The sequence below is a fragment of the Staurois parvus genome, unplaced genomic scaffold, assembly GCF_062004578.1.
Source record: "Staurois parvus isolate SC_StPar_1 unplaced genomic scaffold, SC_StPar_1.0 ptg000287l, whole genome shotgun sequence".
NCBI lineage: Eukaryota > Metazoa > Chordata > Amphibia > Anura > Ranidae > Staurois > Staurois parvus.
Window position 1 is genome coordinate 30,625,060 of NW_028318083.1, and position 23,851 is coordinate 30,648,910.

At 39.3% G+C, this 23,851-nt stretch overlaps 1 protein-coding gene across 2 annotated transcripts in view; it reads left to right on the forward strand.

Annotated features, from left to right (window-relative positions):
- Positions 1-23,851, forward strand: part of MBP (myelin basic protein) — a 214,064-nt gene that overhangs the window by 145,467 nt on the left and 44,746 nt on the right. The window contains exon 3 of one of the 2 annotated variants that reach the window (XM_089682358.1): positions 16,114-16,532. In XM_089682358.1, the coding sequence (XP_089538484.1) occupies positions 16,114-16,532 (419 nt within the window). The remainder of the gene's footprint in view (positions 1-16,113; positions 16,533-23,851) is intronic. The other variant, XM_089682359.1, reaches the window with a different exon arrangement.

Consider the following 23,851-nt stretch of genomic DNA (forward strand, 5'->3'; position numbering starts at 1 on the left):
TGCTGTGCACTAGTGTAAACACCAAATCAAGAAAAAAAACTAATTAAAACAGTGCAAATAATACCTAAACCAATTAAATATTCCAAACTGGATACATAAATGTGCAAAAAAAATGTGTATGTAAGTGTGACACACGTCTTCAGGCCACCCTCAGGAAGTCTGTTTCTGATTGTTTGGTCAGAGACATTCACACCAGTGGCCTGCTGGAGGTCATTTTGTAGGGCTCTGGCAGTGCTCATCCTGTTTCTTCTCGCACAAAGGAGCAGATACCGGTCCTGCTGATGGGTTAAAGACCTTCTACTGCCCTGTCCAGCTGTCCTAGAGTACCTGCGGTTCTTCTGGAATCTCATCCATGCTCTTGAGATTGTGCTGGGAGACACAGCAAACCCTCTGTTAATGGCAGGTATTGATGTGCCATCTTGGAGGAGTTGGACTGTCTGTGCAAGCTCTGTATGGTACAGGTATCGCCTCATGCAACCAGTAGTGTCACTGATCCTAGCCAAATGGAAAACAGTCAGAAAAGATGAGTAGGGAAAAATATGTCAGTGACCTCCACCTGTATAACCATTCCTGTTTTGGGGGTTGTCTCATTGTTGACCATCTAGTGCACCTGTTGTTTATTTCATTAACACCAAAGCAGCTGAAACTGATTAACAACCCCCTCTGCTACTTAACTGATCAGATCAATATCCCAGGAGTTTAATTGACTTGATGCTATACTCTGTTTAAAAAGTGTTCCTTTAATTTTTTTGAGCAGTGTACTTCTTTCTAATAAGGTTTTCTCTGTTTGTGATAGGAAAGCTGACAAAAACAAAACAGTTCTTTCCCCCATTTCTCTGTGTTTAAAGAAGATTATCTCTCTTCAACAAATCTGATGGGATTATGTTTATTTTTTGGTTTTTATCAACCAGCAGTGGCAATCTGTGAAGAAAACGGGCATTTATGCTGCTTCCTTTTCAGTTCTAACGTTCAACTAACTAAACAAAACTTTTTTTTTTCTTTTTTTGTCAATTGATAGAGATCCACAAGTAATTGTGTTACATCCCTTATACATTTTCAGTGAACAGAGGAAAGATGCTACACAGAGGTTGAATAGATTTTTGTTAAAGTAAATTCAATCAAAATCTTTGATTTGTAAAGGGGCTTAGCGTTATGCTTTGCCAGATATCCTATTTATATGTCTTTGAATGGTCAACACAACAGTAATCCTTCATATTGTTACATATTGGAAATGGCAGTTACGTCCAGTTCAATGTGCTGGTAGAAGTCAGGCATGTTATTGCACCATTAAGCACATACGGTATATCAACAGTTAAAAATAATCCACTTAAAGTGAATAATTTAATTACGTAACATACATTTGCTCTGTATATTGCTGCAGTTGTATTTCTCTCTACCATCCTGTCGAACTCTGCTTGTTTTATGTGTCCTTTATTTGGTGTATCAGTTTGGTACTGTCTCTCTCTGCTGCCGTATTTTATTTACAAAATATTTATGCAATAATCATATCGAACAAAGAGTAAAATAACCATTTGATCCCCAAGCAAAACATAACTTAGTACTTGGTGAAGAAAAGCCTTGTTGGCAAGCATAAAAATAAGACGTTTCTTGTTATTGGTTACCAGGTTTGCACACATCTCATGAGAGATTTTGGTCTACTCTTCTTTACAGATCTTCTCTAAATCTTTAAGATTTCTTGGCTGTTGCTTGGAAACTTGAAGTTTTAGCACCTTCTGTAAATTTTCTATAGCATTAAGGTCTTGAGACTGGCTAGGCCACTCCATGACTTTAATGTGCTTCTTCTTGAGCCACTCTTTTTTTGCCTTGACAGTATGTTTTGGGTCATTGTCATGCTGGAGGACCCATCCACATCCCATCTTCAGTGTTCTGGCTGAGGGAAGAAGGTTCTCATAATAGATTTTACAATACATGGCTCTGTACATTAGCCCCTCAATGCGGCAAAGTCGGCCTGTACCTTTATGTTTCCACCTCCATGCTTGACTGTAGGGATGGTGTTCTTAGGGTCACAGTCAGCATTTTTCTTACTCCAAACATGGTGAGTTGAGTTAATGCCAAAGAGCTCAATTTTGGTCTTATCTGAACACAAGCACTTTCTTCCAATCCTTCTCTGAATTATTTAGATGTTCATTGGCAAACTTCAGATGGGCCTGTACATGTGCCTTCTTGAGGAGGGGGACCTTGTGGGGGCTGCAGAATTTAAATCCATGGCAGCGTATTGTGTTACAATGGTTTGTTTGGTGACTGTGGTACAAACTATCTTGAGATCTTTCACAGGATCCTCCCATGTAGTTCTGGGCTGATCCCTCACTTTTCTCATGATCATCCTTACCCCATGAGGCGAAATCTTGCATGAAGTTTATGACCGAAGGCTGTTGATGGTTATTTTATATTTCTTACATTTATGAATAATCACTCCAACAGTTTTCTCCTCACCAAACCCGTTCCAGTCTTGTGCAGATCTATAATCTTGTCCCTGACATCTTTGACAGCTGTTTGGTCTTGCCCATGGTGGTGAGGTTTGAATGGAAGAAAGAGATTCTGTGGACAGGTGTCTTGTATACACATAATGAGTTGTCGTTAGGAGCACCTTCTTAAATTGACAGGACTAATCTGTGTACCACATGAGCACATAGCCAGTTTGTAGGAGCCGATTGTTAGTTGGTAGGGGATCAAATACGTATTTTACTCACTGAACTGCAACTCAATTTATAACATTTGTATTGTGGGTTTTTTGGGATTTTTGGTTGCTAATTCTGTGTCTATAATTTAAAATACACCTATGTTAAAAATTATAGACCCTTCATTTCTTTGTAAGTGGACAAACTTACAAAATCTGCAGAGAATCAAATAATTATTTTCCCCACTGTAAGTGCTGGATATTCCTGAATGGAATACAGTTTATTTACTACAGTTCCCCTTCCTGGAAAATAGGTATTTATGATAGCTTAACTAGTAGCCCAAGCCATCAATGGACAAATGAGCAAAGGACTGCAAAGTAAGAACATTTAAAAAATCCCATAAAGGTCATCTAAATAACACAGACTTAAGCTTCACAGGAGACTCTTACCAGGTTCTGTTCTCTTTATAATGAAGTAGACTTTTTCTGTGTACTCATTGAAATCTTTTGAAAACAGTTGCTTACTGGTAGGTCTGCATTTAGCAAAAATATATTAGCCTGAGTGTTGTAACAAGAAATAATGCACCCCAGTATCTCACCAAACATGAATTTCCCAAAGCGGTTAAAGCTAAGCACATTGCAAGGGATGTCTGTAACTTGGTCTCAAGCGCCCATCAGATTTCGAGCAGTGAAAATAAGACAAATTTTGGTAGATCTTTCTTAGAAGAGATGCAAGGGCTGCTATGTGTTTGGCTGTTATGCTGCTGGCTTCAGTAGTTTCTGAATCATTGACCCAGAACAGGTATGCAGACCAGCAAAGTCAGAGAAATGTCTATATATGCACACTGCTCTGAGTCAGGGATAACAGCACTAAGCCAGATGGTTGAAACGAAAACCAGCCATTGAGAAGGAGAGATCTGCAATGGAACCTTACGTGCTTCGTTGGCAAGGAACAGAGGTTGAGGACAAATCTTATCTACAATTTGGACCATTGGTGTCATGGTTTCAAGAGAAATTTTAAATTTATGGCAGTTACAGAAAATCATTGGAGGCTGTAACGTAAAACAAGAGCAGTCATTTTAAGCTGCTTTTAGTTACAAAATGGTCTGTGTATATTTTTTTTAACCCAGTTGAAGTCTCACATTTGTTATCTCTTTATAGTTCTGTTCCCTCATAAGTTATGATTTTGTATTGACATTTGCTGGAAAAGCTTTAAATGACCTTATTTGTCAATACAATTTCTTCTTTCTGCCCCCACATTGCAGTGGTCTGTACTGGCATAGCTGAGTAACAGACACACCCCTCAATACAAGTGCCCTCATGCATATTAATTTTGAAAAAAAAGTGAAGATACTGTATAAATGAGCAGTTGTGTATGAATTACTGAAAGCACTTGGTATTCTCTTGTGCTTATAAGACTGTACAGTCAGTGCCGGAATATCCAAATAGACAAAGTACAGTAGGTAACAGCTTATCGGCCCTATGTTGTTTAGGGCCGTGGATAAGGGGGTACCACCAGTTGTCCTTTACGGGGCCCAGGTCAGCGGGGGGCCAGGCAGCTGGGTGAATTGGATGTGAGCGGGGAGGTGATTGGCACCGGAGGGGGGCCATTACTAGAACCGATCCCCTGTATGGTTCTCTGCAGCAACTAAAAGCTGGCTTCTTCTCCTCTCCCTCCTGCTGGCTTTCAGCTGCTGCAGAGACAGTCATGCAGGGGTTTGGTTCCAGTAATTGCCCCCTGACACACCTCCCTGTGCACCATACATTTTCCCCCTGCTGCCAGCACATGTATTCCCCCACCCCACACAGTGCTGTTGGCTTCCCTGCTCTCCTTTCCACTGGCAGTAGTAAGCACACAATTGGTTCCATCAGGATCAGTAAATATACCACATTTACCAGCCCTTCCTGAGTGAATGAACACAATGAGAGATTGGTTCCACACACTGTGTTCATTCATAACAGAAGCATTGCAAACTGTTTTTTTTTTGGGGGGGGGGAGCGCCTGTCAGGTTGACTGTAAGGGGCCCCGTGATTTCTAATAGCAGCCCTGTAGGGCCCTGCAACAGCGGATCAGAATAATATTGATTTGATCTTGAAGGAAAATTACAATGATGCTTTCTTAAATTGTTTACAAAATGTAGAAAAAAAATGAATCAGCTCAAAGAAATGAAAACTTTATATTAAAGACTCTATAGATAAAACTGTATTAATGTAATATACCCAATAACTTAAAGTACTTAAACCATAGACATCAAGTTCATGTTACAGTTTGTCTCTTAAAAGCTCGACTTCTTTTAGCTGTAAGTTTGTTTTTTCAATTTGGGGCAACCTTCGTACATGGAATGTATAGTGAAAGTCTTCTCCACCTAGCAGCCGAGGTGCACACTACTTAGTTCAATGTTGTCCCATTAGAGTGCATGCATAAGAGACCTCCAGAAATTTGCAAGGGGGGCCCCAAGGTTTAGTTTATTCTGGCACTGTGTACAGTCATATTTAGGCTCCCTGTAACTACTGTAAAATAGGACTCCACAAATGGATGTTGTTAGAACAAAGTCTTTCTCACCGAATATTTCTGTGACTTCAATTGGCCTCTAAGCAACTAGAGAACAAATACATTTTGTGATAATCTGTATAAATGTATAACATAAAACATATGATTCCCTTATGCCAGATGTAATAAAAATGGGTTTAGAGAATATACTGCCTAGAGGTCATTCTCTGAAGAGATAAAAGGCTAGTTACATGAGTTACTTTTGTTGATACACAGCTATATAAGTTAATTGAAATCGTTTCAAATTAGATTATCATAAAGCTGATATACAGAAAGGAGTCCCAAAACCATATTAGGTTTATCTTAACTCAAATAAATTGACTTAAAAAGAATAATGTTTCCATGAAGATCTTGTATAGTCTACATGTCCTCGATTTGTGCATGTCTGAGACCAGTAAAATATGTATAGTTTGGGAAAACAAAGAAACAGTTTAATATTATATGGGTGGGCTGACAGAATTCATTTACTTAACAATTGGAAAAAGAAAATCTGCAGGCTGCTTTGGACAGCAGCCACATTCCTCTCATATCTGTAAAATTTCTGTCATAGCAGATCCCACTGCTAGTAAACCATGGGCCTTTTTGTTTTATCTTAGGTGCCTCTCTCATTCTAGGCAATACCAAGCATAGCCAGAAGTATTTTAACAATAAGGAGGATTTGCTGCAGGTTTGATCCCACGCTGTTTCACATAAGTGGGCTGCACCCTTGTTAAATAGCACACAGCCAATTCATTCTTTGTTGTAAGCTAAATCATTCAGAACATCTTCATTTAAAGTAAATCTTTGAGTAAACTGAAATGACAAAACTAACTAAAGCAATTGGTGTGTGGCAGCGTACATTATTAGCATGTATTCTTACTGCAAACTTTCTTACCCCAGCACCAGCTGGAGCCTTTAATGTAATTATGCGGACTGAAAATTTCTCAAAGTCGCTATGTACATAAGACCTTGTTTTTGCGCATTTGATGCACAGGTGTTCTATACATCCATGTGCAGGCAGTCAGAACGCAGCGGCTGCAAGGACAGAGCCGCTGCTCCAAATTTGACAGGCATGTAGGTATGCATGAGTGCCTGTTCCCGAACACAAACAGTGTAAGTTCAGGGACACACATGCATCGACATCCTACACCCATATGGATGTCAAATTGGGAGCAGCGGCTATGTATGTACAACTGCTGCATTCTAATTGACATGAATAGGACTGCCTGCACTCAAGTGTACAAAACACCTGTGCATTCCAGGTTGGCAAATGTAGCCTCTGCTCTGTACGCTTACGTACACTGCTGGTGATGGGGCCTAAGCACCTCCCTTAGATGACCATGCTCAGGGCACATTGCTACATTTCTGCACATTTTTTTGTTGGGTAGGGTTTGGATAATGTCTAATTTTTGCTGTGTAATGGGAAAAGGAGTGTAGGGAGCCTGAGGTGGCTTTGGGGTAAGATTCTGAAATAGGAGAAATATGTATATAATAAAAAGTGCAGTACATGATTATCACCAAAAGAAAAATGTTGAGAAAAAGTTATAGGACATATATAGTTTGTGTGTGTGTGTGTGTTGCACATGCAATCTGGGTTTCTATTATATAGTGATGCATTCTTCGCCTAATCACCACCAGTGGACAACCACACAAGATGTTATTATTGACGGTCAAAAAGCTTATAAACAGGAAGATCCAAGGAAATCAACATCCTTTATATGTTTGAAAACCAGAACACCCACTCATTTGCAGCGCAAGAAAGTGGTACCACTGGTGTCCATCTGAAGAAGAGTCGGAAAACCGTAGTGAAATATTGTTCATTTACAGATAAAAACTTTAAAATTTGTACTTGGAAATGCTCATCAGGTAATTAAAAATACTGTCAGCAAAACCTGACAGCATCAGACGTGTAAGACTACATTCCCAGTATTTATCTCAATTCTTTGCAAGCCTTGTCAGTGGAATCTGGTGATGTCATTGCCCAGGTTCTGTGTAGCGAAGTTGTTCTGGTGGCAGTTTTATTACTTAAGTAGCAATTTGCTTTTATCTTCATGTGGATGCAATTTGCTGTTTGTATATGGATCTTGCTTTAGCTTAAAGGTCTGGTTTTTGTCTGTTTTATAATTTAGAAACAGGAGGTCTTTCTTTTGTTGAGTGTTGGTCCTCAGTAGTATGCGCTTATCCACTTGGGTACAAGCAGCCTTCCCATACATGGTTCGAATCTCGGTTATGGCAAAAAAAAAAGGTTATGGCAATCCTTGATTATAAGCCTGTAATGCTTTTTGCTAAAATTGTCTAAGCCTTGTCTATTGACGTCTCTACACTGATTTTTGAGAAATAAACTGACTCTCCTTCTCCACTTGATTGCAGTCTAGAAGCAAAGAGATGTGGATCTCACAAAGGAATATTAGAGAGTGGTTGGTGAGAGTATAAGTGTTCAAAACCTGAAATCCCTGCTTGATGTATTTGAAAGGAGTCATAGGAGATGTAAGAATAATGCAACCATGTTGGGAGGTTAAAAAACTCAGTACAGCAGTGCCTTGTGAACGAAGCAGGTTTATACTTAGCTATTCAGCTGCTGCTTGCTGAAATTTTGCTTTCTTGCCCTGATACTATCCCACACTTTTGGGTATGTGGAATAGCACATACCCTGCTGGTCGGTGCAGTTCCTCTTGCAGACCCCTACATTGCTACTGTGTTGTGCAGTGAGTAGGGGTTTGAAAAAGGACACAGGGCAGCCAGTGGGGGAACACACTACTATTCAGCACACCAGTGGTGCCTGAGAGTATTGAGCACTAAAATCTCAAATAGATCTTCTGGTTTCAGCAAACCAGCCTCTGTTCGAGTATATATATTGCAAGTGCATATCATATGCACTTTAAAACCCCTGTCAGGAGTGTTTCCAGAGATGTCTGAATTGGACTTTCATTTAGTGGTGACATAATTATACCTTTCCAGTGCACCCCACAATAGGATAAAACCAGTGGGTAGTCACAGACAAGATACAGTTTTGTTATTTACCTATAATCAGATAAATTGCATAACAATTGCAGACCCTGATGTAAGTGGGAACTCTAATGTAAAGGGGAGCATTGTGATCCATTATGTAAGGGGCAATACTGCAGACTCTGATGTAAGAGGGGGGGCTCTGGTGACCAAAGACCACCTTACATCAGAATTCCCCTTTACACAGCATTCCCCCTTACATCATGGTCCGCAGCATTCCCCTTTACATCAGGGTCTGCAGAGTTCCCCCTTATACTGTGAGGGGGTACCCCATGGACACTGATGTGAAAGAGAACTTTGCAGACTGTGATGTAAAGGGGAACTCTGGAGTCTGATCTAAGGGGGAACTCTGTGGACTGTGATGTACAGGGGAGCTCTGTGAACTCTTGTGTAAGGAGGGGGAAAGCTGTGGTGACTAGAGACCTCTTACATCAGAGTTTTCCTTTACAGAGTCCGCAGCATTCCCCCTTATATCACATTCTACAGATTTCTTTTTTACATCACAGTCCCCAGTGTTTCCATTAATAGGGTCTGCAGAGGTCCCCCTTGCACTGTAAAGGGGAAATCTACAGACTGTGATGTAAGGGGGAACTCTATGCTGGGTTATATTAACCCGACCTTCATGTAAAAGGAGATATATGGGGAAGGGTCAGGTCATCCCTTTGTCAGATTTTAATCGATATCCCTGTTGTACAGAATTCCACCCACTTAAAGTGGGTAAAGGCTCAAGGTTTATTTTTACCTTCATGCATTCTATGCATGAAAGTAAAAATCCTCCTTTGTGCAGCAGTGCCCCCAGCCCCCTCAATACTTATCTGAACCCCATCGTGGTTCATTGATCTCGGCTGTCCCGAATTACTGCCTCCTCATTGGCTGAGACAGCAAGCGGGAGCCATTGGCTCCTGCTGCTGTCAATCACAGCCAGTTAGCCAATGAGGAGAGAAAGGGGGCAGGGCCAAATACAGCTCCATGTGTGAATGGACGCACGGAGCAGAGTTTTGGTAATACGCCTGCTCGGGTGCCCCAATAGCAAGCTGCTTGCTGTGGGGGAACCCGACAGAAAGGAGGAGCCAGGAGCGCCAGCAGGGGACCTGAGAAGAGGAGGATCCAGGCTGCACTGTGCAAAACCACTGCATGGAGCAGGTAAGTATAACATGTTTATTTAAAAAAAAAATTAACCTAGTATCGCTTTAAAGGTAATTTTTCTGAAACGGGTATAGTGACTGCCATTGTTGATTTATCATTCTTCAAATATTATTTGCCTGCTTGTCAAGCTGGTCCTCTGGTTTCAGTAATTTGTGTTACTGACCCTTAAGTGTGAAAATGATGAATACTGACTTTAGTCTTGCTATCCTGATATGCAAAGTGGTACCTGTCTGTGATTCAAAAAGTATGGCATGCAGGGATTCAGCATAAAAATAAATAGCATTATTCTGAGTGCTCCAGTTTTAGTAAATCTCCACCATTGCACAATCTTTGTACATTTGAATGGCACCCCAATGCACCTCAATAATGTGTCTGTGCTGTAACACACCATATGCATTCTGTTGTGCTGAACTTCAAATAAATGCACCACAGTGAACCTCAGCACATGGAAATGCATTCACTGTGGTGTTGGCGATGTACAGTATTTCTTTCTTTTCTGTTGATATTTTTGTTACATGTTTGTTCTCTGTATTTTCTTAAATTCAATAAAAGTACCTGTTAAAAAAATTAAAGCGTAAGGTTACCTTTTTACAAAAAAATTTAAAAGTTAACTAACACCCTACAACTCCCCCCACTCCCACTCCAGTCCACGCTGCACTTACTTCTGTGGGTGATTAGCTGTCAGTGCCCACACAGCCAGAGTGGTGGTCCAGGGATTTGAAATTCCTGCTCTTCTTCCCCTGCTTTTCTTAGGGTTTCTGAGAGGGATCAGAGCAATTCAGGTTGGTCAAAGTGGTCACGTTCTGGCGCTGAACAAAAGGATCACTCTGGAAAAAACTACTTGTCCAGGGACTAAATCGGTGTCCCAATCTACTTGTCCCTCATGACAATCTACTTGTCCTGATAAAAAAACAGACATTTTAACCAAAACCATATTTAAATCTGTCTGGGGCTTTTAAAAACAAAAGGGATTCTGTGGCGACCTAAACATTTAATATTTTTAACATTGCGCTGTATATCTCCTCCTCTTTTCCCTGCCTCTCTCCAGCACCGCACCCGGGACTAGCAGGGAGGAGAGACCTTGCAGTATAATGAGCACGGATTGGGTGCTCGTCAGGAAACGGGAGTGTTAGGCTTATCCTTTATCCATTTTGCTGCCAGAGCTATTTGCCAAAGGATTCCCTTGTCAGTCTATGTTAAACATTTCAGAACACATATGTCATGCAGAATGTAACATATACAAGCAAAATGATTTTATTTCTAAGTAGGTGTATGTCAAGGCAAAATTAAAATACACGTACATTTCCCCATGTGTTGTCCCCATGCTGCAATGTACAAATATAAGTGTTGGTGTGCCAGAAATATAGCGAGCTCCTACATTCCTCTTTGATATGACAACAAAATGTATTTTGGCCCTGAATTCTTATCAACCTGGTGTCAGCCGAACCTACTTCATTGCTGATGGATTACAAAAAACAAAGACCTCCCATCATCCCCCTCCCTCTTTCTCCTAATTTCCATAACCCCTCATTGTGGACGGGCAGAGAACAATGGAAATTATCTGCTCATTTTTTATTTTTTGTTAGCAAAACTAACAGGTATTTGTTTGCACATCAGACATAACAAAACACTTTCATTGCTATATTTAGCAGACCAAAGGGAGTAAATAGGTGAATTTTATTGTTCTGGTTTACATACACTTTAAATGTTGCATATATGATATACGTGTAACATGGATGTGGTGTGTGATAAGCAGCTTGTAATTGTCTTATGATTTTTGTCAAGGTAACTTGCAGTATATTAAGATTCAGATGAATTCAGTGTGTACATATCACTCATGCGCTCATAATATACCATACTTAGTGAAATAGATCCTGCCATTTCTTGGTTCATTGGTCAAGTGTCTCATCTACTTGCCATCTGATTAATATTTTACATTAATCTGCAAGTAAGGCTCGCAGTTTGAATGACACATTAAGGCAATCACCAGCAGCTCATCATCATATCGCTTATTACAACTGTCAATGGTAACAGTGTAGCGAAAGGGCACAGTGTGATGGAGAAATACTCTCAAATGTCTTTGTACTTTGAGAGCCATGGGGAGCTAAGTCCTCCAAAGGGTAGTGGATGATAAATGACATTAATGTAAATGCTCCACACATGACATTGGCTCCAACCGAGTGCCTGAACTCTATTAACTCACGCTGAATAAAAATTAAAAACTTTTGACTGGAGTATTATGTATGTTTTATAGAAGATAGATGTGTTTTGTTATACTTAATTAGCATATATTATTTAGAGCTTTACAGTTCTTTTCATTGCAAACTAAATTTATTTGTAATGGACATGAAATTTGAATGTATATAATGCTGTTTTATTGGAAATTGTGGGTGCAAACTTATTGGTAAGTCAACATCAGGTGTGGTTAAAAGAAATTTTATTTTTCTGCTTTTTTTATTTTCTACATAAAGAAAAGAGCACAACAAAAATAATTTGTACACCGCATCTCTCATACTCTATTACATGTAGTATATATCCCAGAGTGACATTTTACCCAAGCGCATCATGTAGAAATCATGCTATTTGTATTAACCCAATTGTTTTTAGGTTGGAAGCAGAACTCAGTTTATAGCTCTTCTTTAAAGAGAGGAAGAAAATGCTCTAGGGGTATAAATAATCTTTGTTAGTTAAAAATAGCTCCATGCATTAATACAAAGAGTCTGTTGTACATTATCAGCTTGCAAGAAACTATTCTATTCTTTTTTTGTATTGCACTTAAAATACAAGGGACGCTTTGTCCTCTGCTCAAATTCATCTTATGTTTTTTAGGACAGTTCTCATATTTCTGATATTTCTATTACTGAAGAGTACTCGGCTTTGCTTTGTGATCCTAAAGCAATGTACCTTCCATCCAGTGGCATGTGTATTATTGTATTTGTATCAAGGTTTTAAAAAGTTGTGCTTATTCTGCAGTCTGATAGCTATATCATATATGGTGTGCAACAATGTTCTTGAATCAGTAGAACTAGTGGGTTTGGGCAGTGATGTTCCTACTGTGGTTACAGAGGATATTAGCAATACTAATCTCAAGGGTTTAACCATGAGGCCTTTCACCACTGACCCCTGTGTGATTCTGAAAATATCTTCATATGGGTACAGAGTACATCTCTGGATCAGGACCAGCAGGGCTGAAAAAAAAAAGTGTATTGTGCCGATGCACATTCATTCATGGTTTCCTTGTATGTTGTTGGTCTTTATAGAGGGATGTAGCGTGTGTGCAGTTTATGGCTCTCCCAGTAGATGTCATGTCTTCACAAGTTTATGATCATATGAGCATCTTATTGGCTCCTATTAAACCCATAAGGATATTTGGGTGTTGTAGATCTCTGGAGGTCAGTTGCACTCACAGCTCAGTTGTAGTTGTCCAGTGCTTTATAAGTAGTGAAATCTGTTCTACAGAGTGTGCTATTTCATGTGCTGCGCTAGTTGTAGGCTTTTAGACAGTTGTAGCCTTATTTTTTCTTTTACAAAATGTAACTATGTTCAATACCACAATTAAAGTTGTGTCTGATGTCATTGTAAGCAGGGGCGGACTGACCATTTGGAAACTCAAACACTGCCCGAGGGTCCGGGGTCAGTAGGGGCCCCATGAGATGCCCCTGGTACCTTTTTCATAGGCTCTTTTGAGTTTGGGCAAGAACACAGGGGCCACATGATCCCCTATTGCCTGGGGGCCCCATGAGTTGTCAGTCCGCCCCTGATTGTAAGTTGCATTTACTGAACTTCAGGCAAGCCATTAATTACACATGTGAAAACAATATATATTTTATGTTTTACCTGCCACTGTTCAGCCAATCTTGATTTACTTACATTTTCCACACCAGACCAGTGACACATGCAGTTCACAGCTAAAGTCGACCATAGGTGGATTAAATCTTGGCTGGTTCAGCAGGGAGCGGCCGAGATTCAATCCATTAATGGGCAGACTAGTTGTACTGAAGTTGATTCATTGATCGATTCAGTACAGCCAACCTGTCAGACTTTTTTGCGTGTGATTGCTGACGGTTATAACCACCAGCAGTGATCATTGTGTTCTGCCAACAGGGAAGTCTCCTTTCCGGCAGAACACAATAGCACTGTGGGAGGGATTCCCCCCTCAACACTGATTGAATGCTAAATCAAGCAATTTTCTTACCTGCAACCCGTGGTTGCAGGAAATAAAATTGTATAATGTATGGCATGCATAAGTAATTCATCTTTTGGTTCAGCATTTCGGCTTCCTATGTCACCTCTACACCTCCAGTCCCCTAACTGTACACAATGTATCTGCATCACACCTTTGTCCCCTGAGCAAGGATCTGACCCTAGGATGCAGTGATAAACCAGGACATCCCCCGATGAGCAGAGGAGTGTGTATCACAAGAGTGGCTGAACATAATCACAGATCTTTCGACAGGTAATATAGCAAACACATAAATCTCATCCATGCATTCAGCTAAAGTACCACTGTAAGAGATTTTCATTAGCTAGTTTTAGGAATGTCAGAACCTGAGCTGGTTAAATGTTGAATTACATTTTAGCTTTTGAGATTAATCTACTTGGTAACAACCCAACGTCCAGCATTCATTGTGTCAAAAAGTGGCTGCTTTTTTTCCTTGTCATAAATATAGAACTTTATGGGAGTGAAAAATCCCAATGCCTTTTTTTGTATAAGTCTCTAAGTCATGGTTTCTCAACCAGGGTTCCATGGAACCCTGGGGTTCCTCCAGAGGTTGCTAGGGGTTCCTTGAGCAATGAGCAATTTCTGACTCTCAGCTAAAAAGATCAATCATGTCATGGGAATTTATCTATCTGTAAGGAGGTAATTATTCACAAGTGTAAGGAGCATTCTTCCCACTGATCATTATCATTACATCATTACTGATGTATCATGAATTGTAGATAGAGTAATTATTAGCCGGGGTTCCCTGAGATTAGAAAGTTTTTTTAAGGGTTCCTCTGTGTTGAAAAGATTGAGAAAGGCTGGTCTAAATATTGCAGCTCAAAGGGTTAATTGGGGTGAATATTTCCCCCAATTTATGTGAACAATCACAACTTCTTTACTATGTAAACCTCATTGCTTCTTTTGGACTGTAGATTGTCCTGAACTTAAAAAAACTCACTCCCTAGATAGTGTCATCAGTAGATCGAGTGCTTTTGTAGCTCCTGTGCCACTCATCACAACATATTTACTGAAGGTAACTTGAATCAGCCTACAAGCTACATATACTGATAATGTTCAGACACCTTCTTGTACCTGCAAGTAGATCTCTTTTGTCTTATCAGTTTCTTTATTTCTCATACATAGGGACCTTGTCTTCTACTAAAGAGGGGATAAGCCCCACATTAAACAGAGCTAGTTGTGCTGGGCTTATGTAAACAGTTGCTGGCATATCAATTACCTGACCTCATATGTTGCACACTCAGTAGCTGGAAAACAGGCTTAGAATCTGAGGTGAGGCTGTTGATGGACAGATACTTTTAGCCCTGGTTCACACTAGCGTGACTTGCCATGTGATTTGACAAGTTGCATCCTATTATCTGCAATGGAACCATTCAAATCAGTGCGACTCAGTCAGAGTTGCACCAATTTTGAAAGTGATTCCTGCACTACTTTTTGTGATTTCAGGTGCAACTTGCATAGACATGTGTGCATGAAGTTCCACAGATATCTTCCAAGTCACACCTTAAGTCGTCTGACATGCAACTTTGAAAGTATGCGAAGTGAAATTATTTGAAGTGAAGTTGCACGATTTCAAAATCGGATCAGGAGTGAGCCAGGGCTTAGAATCTGAAGGATTCATGCACTGTGTACATCTCAAACATTCACAGATGGATACACACAAGCTAAATAGGACGCAATTATTATATGTCTGTAGGTGAAGTGGTGATATGCAGAGTTCTAAGAATTGTTTTGTGGTGCTACATACTGCCTCTTCCGCAAACAAAATTGGTATATGTTGAAAAGGGAAGCTAGAGGACCTGTAGCAGAGTGATCATTAATTTCATTTTAAAATATAATTCAATACATTGCAACATAGCTGAACCATCCTTTGCTGATGACTGTCCCATGCTGGCATTGTGCTTTTCTACCCTGGAGATGGTAGTTTACTTGATTTAACCCCTAATTAATTCTTCATGTTGGCTACATTAACATTATACATTGTGCACTGTAAAAAACTGTTTTAAAATGTGATTAATGATAATACATTTGCTTTGGTCTGTACAGACAAAGGGCAGACTGTTGGCTTCTTGTGTAACAGTTATTGCAGTGATAATAATGTACACACTTAATTTACCTCTGCTTTTCTCTAGATCTAGCATTCTGTTTTGGTAGCTTTTGGTTTAATGTACAATGTTAAAAAAGCAAAAGCTAATTTGTACTTGTGTAATAAAGTCACACTTGCTTCTATCTGTTTCTACTCCAGCATACCCCCGTTCACTGTGTGTCAAAGGTTTTATCATTTTTGACAAATTGAGATTAATTGTAGATTCTCCTTTTTAATCTGATTTTATTCAGGGTTGTACTGTAACAAATAATATAAATGATAAAAAAACTCTACATACAAATCTACAGTAAACTTTGTAACTATGTTCTCTAGATTATTCTGCCTTGTGTAAGTCTTTCCTATAAAGTGCCATGAACATATACTTGGAGTTTAGCATGAAATAGCTAGATGAGGCTAGTGGAAAAAAGGAATCATTGTTTTCTTTTCACAGCCCTGCATTCACATCTCCCTCTTATTATTTGCAGCAGATGTGAACCAGAACAATGGCACCTCATCCAAGGGCACGGCGGTGACTGACTCCACAAGCACAGAAGACCCCCAGAATAATTGGAAGGAAGCCAACACAACTGACACTCGCCCACATTTGGTCCGCCTATTTTCCCGAGATGCTCCAGGAAGGGAGGACAACACCTTCAAAGATCGGCCTTCTGAGTCAGATGAGCTTCAAACCATCCCAGAGGACAGTGGAACAACTTCACCAGACACGGATTTGATGGCCTCTCAGAAACTGTCCCGCCACGGATCAAAACCAATGGCTTCAGCAAGCACCTCAGACCGCTCTAGATATGGCCATGGAGCTCACAGCAGATACAGAGACACAGGCCTTCTTGACTCCCTGGGCAGGTTCTTTGGAGGTGACAGGCATGTTCCTAGGAAGGGAAAGGTGAGCACCGAGGAATAGGCAAAAACTAACTAGAACAAACACATGGTGACACGGAGGACAAATTGCGTTAGTCTGTACCTAAGAAAAAAATATCTAAGAAACATGCTGATTTGAATAATCTTAATGCCTCCTTTACTAATCTTGTGTATTCATGTTGTATTTTAATTCTGGCATAAGTAGATAACCTGTTATTGTTTAATAAAAGAGGCAGCATTGTTTTCTTCTGACTAATACATCATCTATGCTGTGTACATGTAGATTTTTATCCAATGCATCCAGGAAAGGTACATTGATTCTTGTGCTGTGGTTGGGTGTGGCTTTAGGGGCAGTCAATCTAAAATTGACACTGGCGTTGATGTGAATTACTGATTACTCTTTGTGCAGTCCATACAATTTAAAAATGCTTCATCTAGTCTTTAATATCCAGTATGTCTTTTAAGTATTGATCCTTCTTTTCCAGTTTGGTGTAGTGCCTTATACCACAAGGGATGTGTCTGACATCTTATGTACCATCTTACTGGGAAAGCATTTTCAATAACAGCATATTGCAAAGAATGTTAGGTTATCCAAAATGTTCAGTACTACAGCCATCGGCACCAGTTTTGTTTCCCAAAATTTCATTAGTATTTTACCATTTCCTAATAAGTAGAATACCAAATATGGACCACGCTACTTGGCAAGTGTGGACTTCCGTAGACATCAGCCTAAATAATACTCACTAACAATGTACTGAAAATGTTTCATGTTATGGTACCATTAATTAATACATTGGCACAGACAAACCTACATGATTGCTACCACTTAATTGAACCATTAATTGTACATGACATTAATATAATTATGACAGTCATTTGTCACAATTTATAGATCAGAAATTCAAGGTTAACCAGTAACAGGTGACCTGCCATTTCATATGTGTGCTGGATACAATGTCTATGTGCATAACTCTATATAATGTGCAAGTAGCATAAACATATAAAGAGAGAGTCTTAGTGTCGTATTCAGTTGCAGAAAATACAAATACTCGGTACCACGTGCAGATTATATTAGTTTTTTGTGTATGTAATAGTTAAACCTCTATGCATATTGATTGCTATATTTTAATTTTAAAACCTGTACGCTGTATGTTTTTTATTATGCCAAATTTCAAAAGCTCTTTAATGAGTCAATGGCATGGCTGGACAAATCCCAGATATCAGGTAGCCATGGACCTACACATATATAGTTGATACTGAACTGACTGGATACTGAATTCTGCAGGAATTTGTCTATCCCTGGCCATTGTCATTGATTATCACTTTGGGAGCTTTTTTGCATAGTGGTATATCCTTGTTAATAAATTGTACATTGAGTCTTGGCATTGGCTTTTTCCAGTGCTTGTAATGGTATCTATTTTCAAGCCCCAAAATGATTTGTCATTGATTGCTATTGTAAAAAAAGGAGTCTTTAACTCTCTGAAATATGTTCTGTAGCCTTGAAGTTTAAAGCCTTTTTCACTCTTATTCTTAATATGAATCCATGTGAAAGAGCTTTAATATTTTTTGTACAGAAAAGAATGACATCTAAGTAGTGTCCGACATAGCAAAGACTAGATATTCAAGGGCAATAGAGGAATAATATGAGATGATACAGGTACTTGTATAGAACTGACAGACAAAAGTGCAGGTTGTACAGTAACGGAACTGGAAGACTTAGATAGGAGTACTGTTCAGTATTCTCTGAGCCAAGGTCACCACAAGGACTGAATGCGCTGTATAGAATGTTTAAAAAGATACTTATATATTGTGTATGTAGCTAGCTTTGATTTAAAAATGGACATGTGGCTGTATCATGTTACCATGAGTATTTTAAACGACTTTAGTGTATAGAAGAACATACTAGTTACATACATAATTGCCTATGTAATATACTTAGAAAAATGAATAGAGTTATTCTTCAGGTAATTTAGAACAACTGAAATAATAGAGGTTAATAAATACCAGTGGTGCTTAGGTGACCCATAGCAATCCAATAGCTTTGAACAGACTAGTGCCATTAGACTTGTAAAAGCTGATATGTGATCTGTGCGTCATTGCACAATATTTATCTTTGCATTATGTTATACAACGAAAGTCTACTGTATTAGATGTTTGTAGTGGAGCCTGTTCTTGACAAGATAACATTAGAGTTCAGATGAGAAGTTTATGTTATTGTTTTTGTTCTGTAGATACGCTGCCATTAGTATATGTAAATGGTTTATTACCTCTTTCTTGTTCACATTATGCTCCTCTGAATTGCCTCTAAGTATAGATTAAGAACATCGCTCCTTCTTCACACATTACCTGTTATTTCTTGTTAATCTTTGTTCTATGAAGGGATCAGCAGAGATCAGGATAAATAAGTAGAAGTAGCTCCTTCTTCCTCTATTCTCCTGTTCCACTTTAAGTCACAAGTAATTGAAGAAATCATTACAGTTTTGCAATGTAATTATCGCTTGGCTTTTGTTTAGATTTTGGCTAAAATGATTATGGGTACGCTAAGCACAAGCCAATCCTTTGTTTCAGCGGAACAATTGCTTGTTTATGTGTGTGGTCAATCCTACTTTTGTTTGGTGACCACTGTAAGACAGGCTTTATATAAAAAGCATAAATTCATGCTAGCTGCGTAGGCATAAATACGTCCAAAGACTACATTGTGAACGAATGTTGTTTTGCGGTACTTTTTAACATGATTGCTGCCAAATGATGGGACTCTGTAACTGTTTATTATACACCTGTTTATTATACACCTATGAACCTTAGATAAAGTGCTTTGTATAAATTCTTTCGTATGTGACAGATGGTGTTAATGAGAACTATAATGTACAATACTTTCCATTTATCCATAGCAGTCTGCACTGACAGATGACAGACATCAGAAAACAAAACAGCAGAGATAAACTCAGGACATACTTTTCCCTCAAATTGTATCATCTCAGGGCACTTTATAAACTAATGAGTAGAAGGACAATTTATTAGTATAATGAGGTGCACACAAGTGCCTGTTTTGGATGAAATGTTGGGTCCATCTTAAGCTTTCTTGTCAAGCATAGCAGACACAATTGTACTTTTCTGCTAAATTTGATCCTCAAAATTGTTCTTTAGCTTACTTTAAGATTTTAACAGATACATTTCTATTGTCTCGTTAATTGCTGTTTAATGTATTCATACGGAGTTTTTGGATCTCCACCAGTAACCTCTAATCAGAAATTTGTCGACTTCTGATGCATGGTCACTAATACATGTAGAGGTCAGAGTAGTTTGGTTGGGGTTTCCATCATTAATTTATTGGTTGTGCATTCACAGTTAATAAATAAGTTGGCTGAATCCCAACAGGCAACACTATTAGCTTGTGTCGCCAAGAGAGATAATTTAAGCCTTTCGTTACGTATAACTTTATTCTAAAAGGAGTTTTATATATCCAATTGCTGAACTATTTTAAATGTGCATTAATGAAGAGTGTAGAAACATAGACATCAGTATATCTACAAAAAAAGTGCATGCTCTGGTTTCGTGCACTAAAATCATTTTGAGGTGAGGAGTTTTTGGAAAGCACCAAGGATTTGAGGATGACAGGATAGAGGTGATAATGTTAGATTAGCCTGCTGCTCCGATCTGTTTTTGGAAAGCACCAAGGATTTGAGGATGACAGGATAGAGGTGATAATGTTAGATTAGCCGCTGCTCCGATCATTGTTTCCTTCGTGTGCAGCGGACATTAAGCAGTTAATGGATCGTATTACATGCACAAATATTTTAAAGCCTCTATTAAAGCCTTTAAAAACAATCCTTATGCTGACAAGCCAAACTGCATAATAACCTGCCTGATTTCTACAATAAAGTATGCAGTGGTAGGATGCCGTTTGTCATGTATGCAATTAGTTGATAGCGCCACGCTGTGGTTTTGACTAGAGTGTCCAGCTGTCCACAGTACTGTCTTTCATCACTCGGAGGTACTAGGCGGTTGCTCTCCTTCTATGGTACATTAAGTGATGCCTGTCTTAACTGTCTAACTTTACAGTTACAAGTCAGATAAGTTCCACCAGTGTAGGAAGTTCTGCACCAGCTTTAGGGTGGAGCACTGGCTATACTTGTATTACACACTCATTGTGAGTGTGTGCACAGTATTTTACTATGTGTATTCTCTGTACACTCTGATCCAATATGTAACATGAATTGTGGTACGTTATTTTAAAATACAGTGTTATAAAAAATCAAATATCTATACTCTATATGCTGCATAACTATAATGTTTCTTGATTGCTGTTTATATTTCACTGTAATGGCTCCCTATATCTGCAACAATGTTATATTGCTTAAAATGATACTAACTGTCACTTCTAAAAAAAAAAAAAAAGTTCAGTATATTTGATCCATGTAATATACTCTGTGTACTTTGATTTTACATGATTGTGTTCCTATTGGGCTTTGTATGTTGTATAATAAACATTTATTGATAAAGCATAAATACTAACTGCCTTTTTACTTTGCTATTATTTATTATTTTTTTGTTTACATTTGGTGGTTCCTTCTATAGGGTGTTATTGCTGGATCTGACTCTTATATAGAACACAAAGAATACAATTAAGGATTCTGAGAACAACAAGTGAAGTGCCAAACAAAAATAATAATCTCAGGGTTTTAGTTTTATGCCCCGCACATATGTCCTAACTTACTGTTTTCCATTACAAGAGTTCAACATTCCCCACCACCACCACCAAAAGCATGGTATTTGTACTCCCCCCCCCCCCCCCATCTGATTTATCACTGTAGAAAAACATGGCGGTCATATTTCTTCCTTGCCCATTGTCCTAACCTTTGCAGAGCAGAAGCATTCTAAACTTATCTATTTGCTCTCTGCCCCTTTGTGAGTTGCAGAGCGAATCCGGGAGAACCTGATTGGCTCACACTGCTGGCGCTCCCACTTTCAATCTGCATGCAAGGGAATGCACGTATAAATACAGATTTCAATTACCTTTATTAGCAATATTTCATATTACAATAACCTAGAGTTCACATTTAAAAAAAGGAGGTTCATTCCATGTCAAAGATGAGTTGTGCAAGGGAGACAAACACACCCTTACTTTTACACACCTACAAGCCTTGAATATGTGTTTCCTCCAGATACAGAACAGTGTTCAGCCCATAGCAGCAATCCTGGTGCACAAGCCTGTTGTAATGTTACAATCCTTTCCACCCCATCATGTCAATTTCAATTGTGCCCTTGCTGTCATATCATCATTATCACACACACACCACACACCCTGCTTTTGCACCAACAGAACACATTTGCATATCAGGAGTTTTGCCTTCATTTGCTTCCCAGGTCCAAACCTTCCCATTCCCTTCCCCTACTATGTCAGAACTCTCCAGTCACTAGGAAGCATAAGCTTTGCCAGTGCAAAGCTAGAGGTTTGAATAATGCCAGCCATAGATGATTAGTTTTTTTTTTTTATGCAACCTGCAGACTGAATAAAAAAAAAGGAACGGATTCCTCCATCCACACAGACATAGTGGAGGAAAGAATCTCTCCTGCCAGGACATTGAATTCTGACAATAAGACACTCCACTGTCAGAATACAGTAATCAGCTGCTGGTCGACAGAAGATTTCCAACATTCCCTTTCAACATCCACACATAGATCGAAATGTAGTCCCTGCTGAACCGGCCACATTTCAATCCATCTAGTGCCAGTTCAAGTTGGGGGCATGTAGAACCTCTACACTGCTTCCCCACAGAGTGCAAGGGTCTCTTACTCTGCAGCTGCTGGCAAAGCACAGGCTTTTTACTCAGGCTTTGGCTGCTTTAAAAAAAACAGCAAGAAACAGGTAGTGGGACATTTTCTACCTAAATGCTGAGAATGCGTGAAGGCAAAAAATGATTACACTTTATAACCATTTAACATAGCCATTTACATTGTTATTTACACAACTGGGATTACAGCTATCATATCCCCCACACACAAATTCCTCACCGACATATAAAACTCATCCTCTACAGTCTGCACACAGATTCTTTTTTTATTTCAACCTTTTCCACCACTGAACAAACTGGCACACTTACCATCATTGTTTAGTTTTATTTATTCAAAGATACATTCAGCTGAACTCTCCCACTCATTATATGGTGATTTTAGAACTATCCAACAATGGATCAGCAGAATGGGAACTGAAAATGTAGCACTTCAGAACAAGACAGCATTGTCACAAAGAAAAACCGCCCTGATCAGAAAACAGAAGTTAGCCAGAAATATTTGACTATACTATGTGGGTGCTGCGGGGGGAGAAGAGCCCTCTAATTTAGAATATTTTATAAATGGTATTTGTTAGTCCTAACTATGATCAAAAAAAATGTGTGGGGTGTGTGATTCCAATCATATTGTAGTGTGTTTTCATTTGTAACAAATACAATGCCATTTTAACCTTTTACTCTCTAGAACCTGGCTGGTGATACATTGTAAAAAAAAAAAAAAAAAAGTACATTTATAATCTCCCTGTAATATGGCAGTCACTGTTAAAACTGAATTCCAGGAATTTAGCTCCTTTGTAAAAACGTGAAGACACACTATGAGTTAAATCCAACAAGGTGCACAACATCTCCTGGACTTATCTCTATTATTTATGTCTGACAGGTTTATAGTACTCCCAGAAGATGGCTATCGCTGTATTTCCAGGAGCCCAATACTGATCCTTCTGATCACTGCATTTTCAACAGTGGAGTCACAGCAGCTGTTATGCCCACTCCTTCCCTCCTCCTGCCCAATCACATAATACCAAGGCTTCTGTGAATGGGCAGCAAAGCGGAAGGGTGTGCTTAGCTGCTCTGTGTGCTTGTACCCTTTCAGATCCCAGAGTGTCTCTCCGGCAGAGCAATAAACTTGTCAGATGTAAATAATAAAGATAAGGCTAGGGGATGTCATGCACATCATTAGACTTAACTGTGCCTTCACTTTTTACAAAGAGGCTGAATTGCTGGAATTAAGCTTTAAAGTGATTAAAAAAAATGCCTATACTTACCTGCTGTGGGGGCACCCGCTGCTCTGTGTCCATTCGCACACAGAGCCGCGGCTCGACCCCAAGCTTTCTCTCTCTTCTCATTGGCTTACTTGCTGTGATTGACAGCAGCAGGAGCCATTGGCTGTCCCAGCCAATGAGAAGATAGCCAAGACTCCAGTGCACATTGCTGGATCGAGATGGGGCTTAGGTTAATATTAGGGGGAGTTGGGGGGAAGGGATACTGCACACAGAAGGTTTTTTACCTTCATGCATAGAATGCATGAAGGTAAAAAAAACCTTCAGCCTTT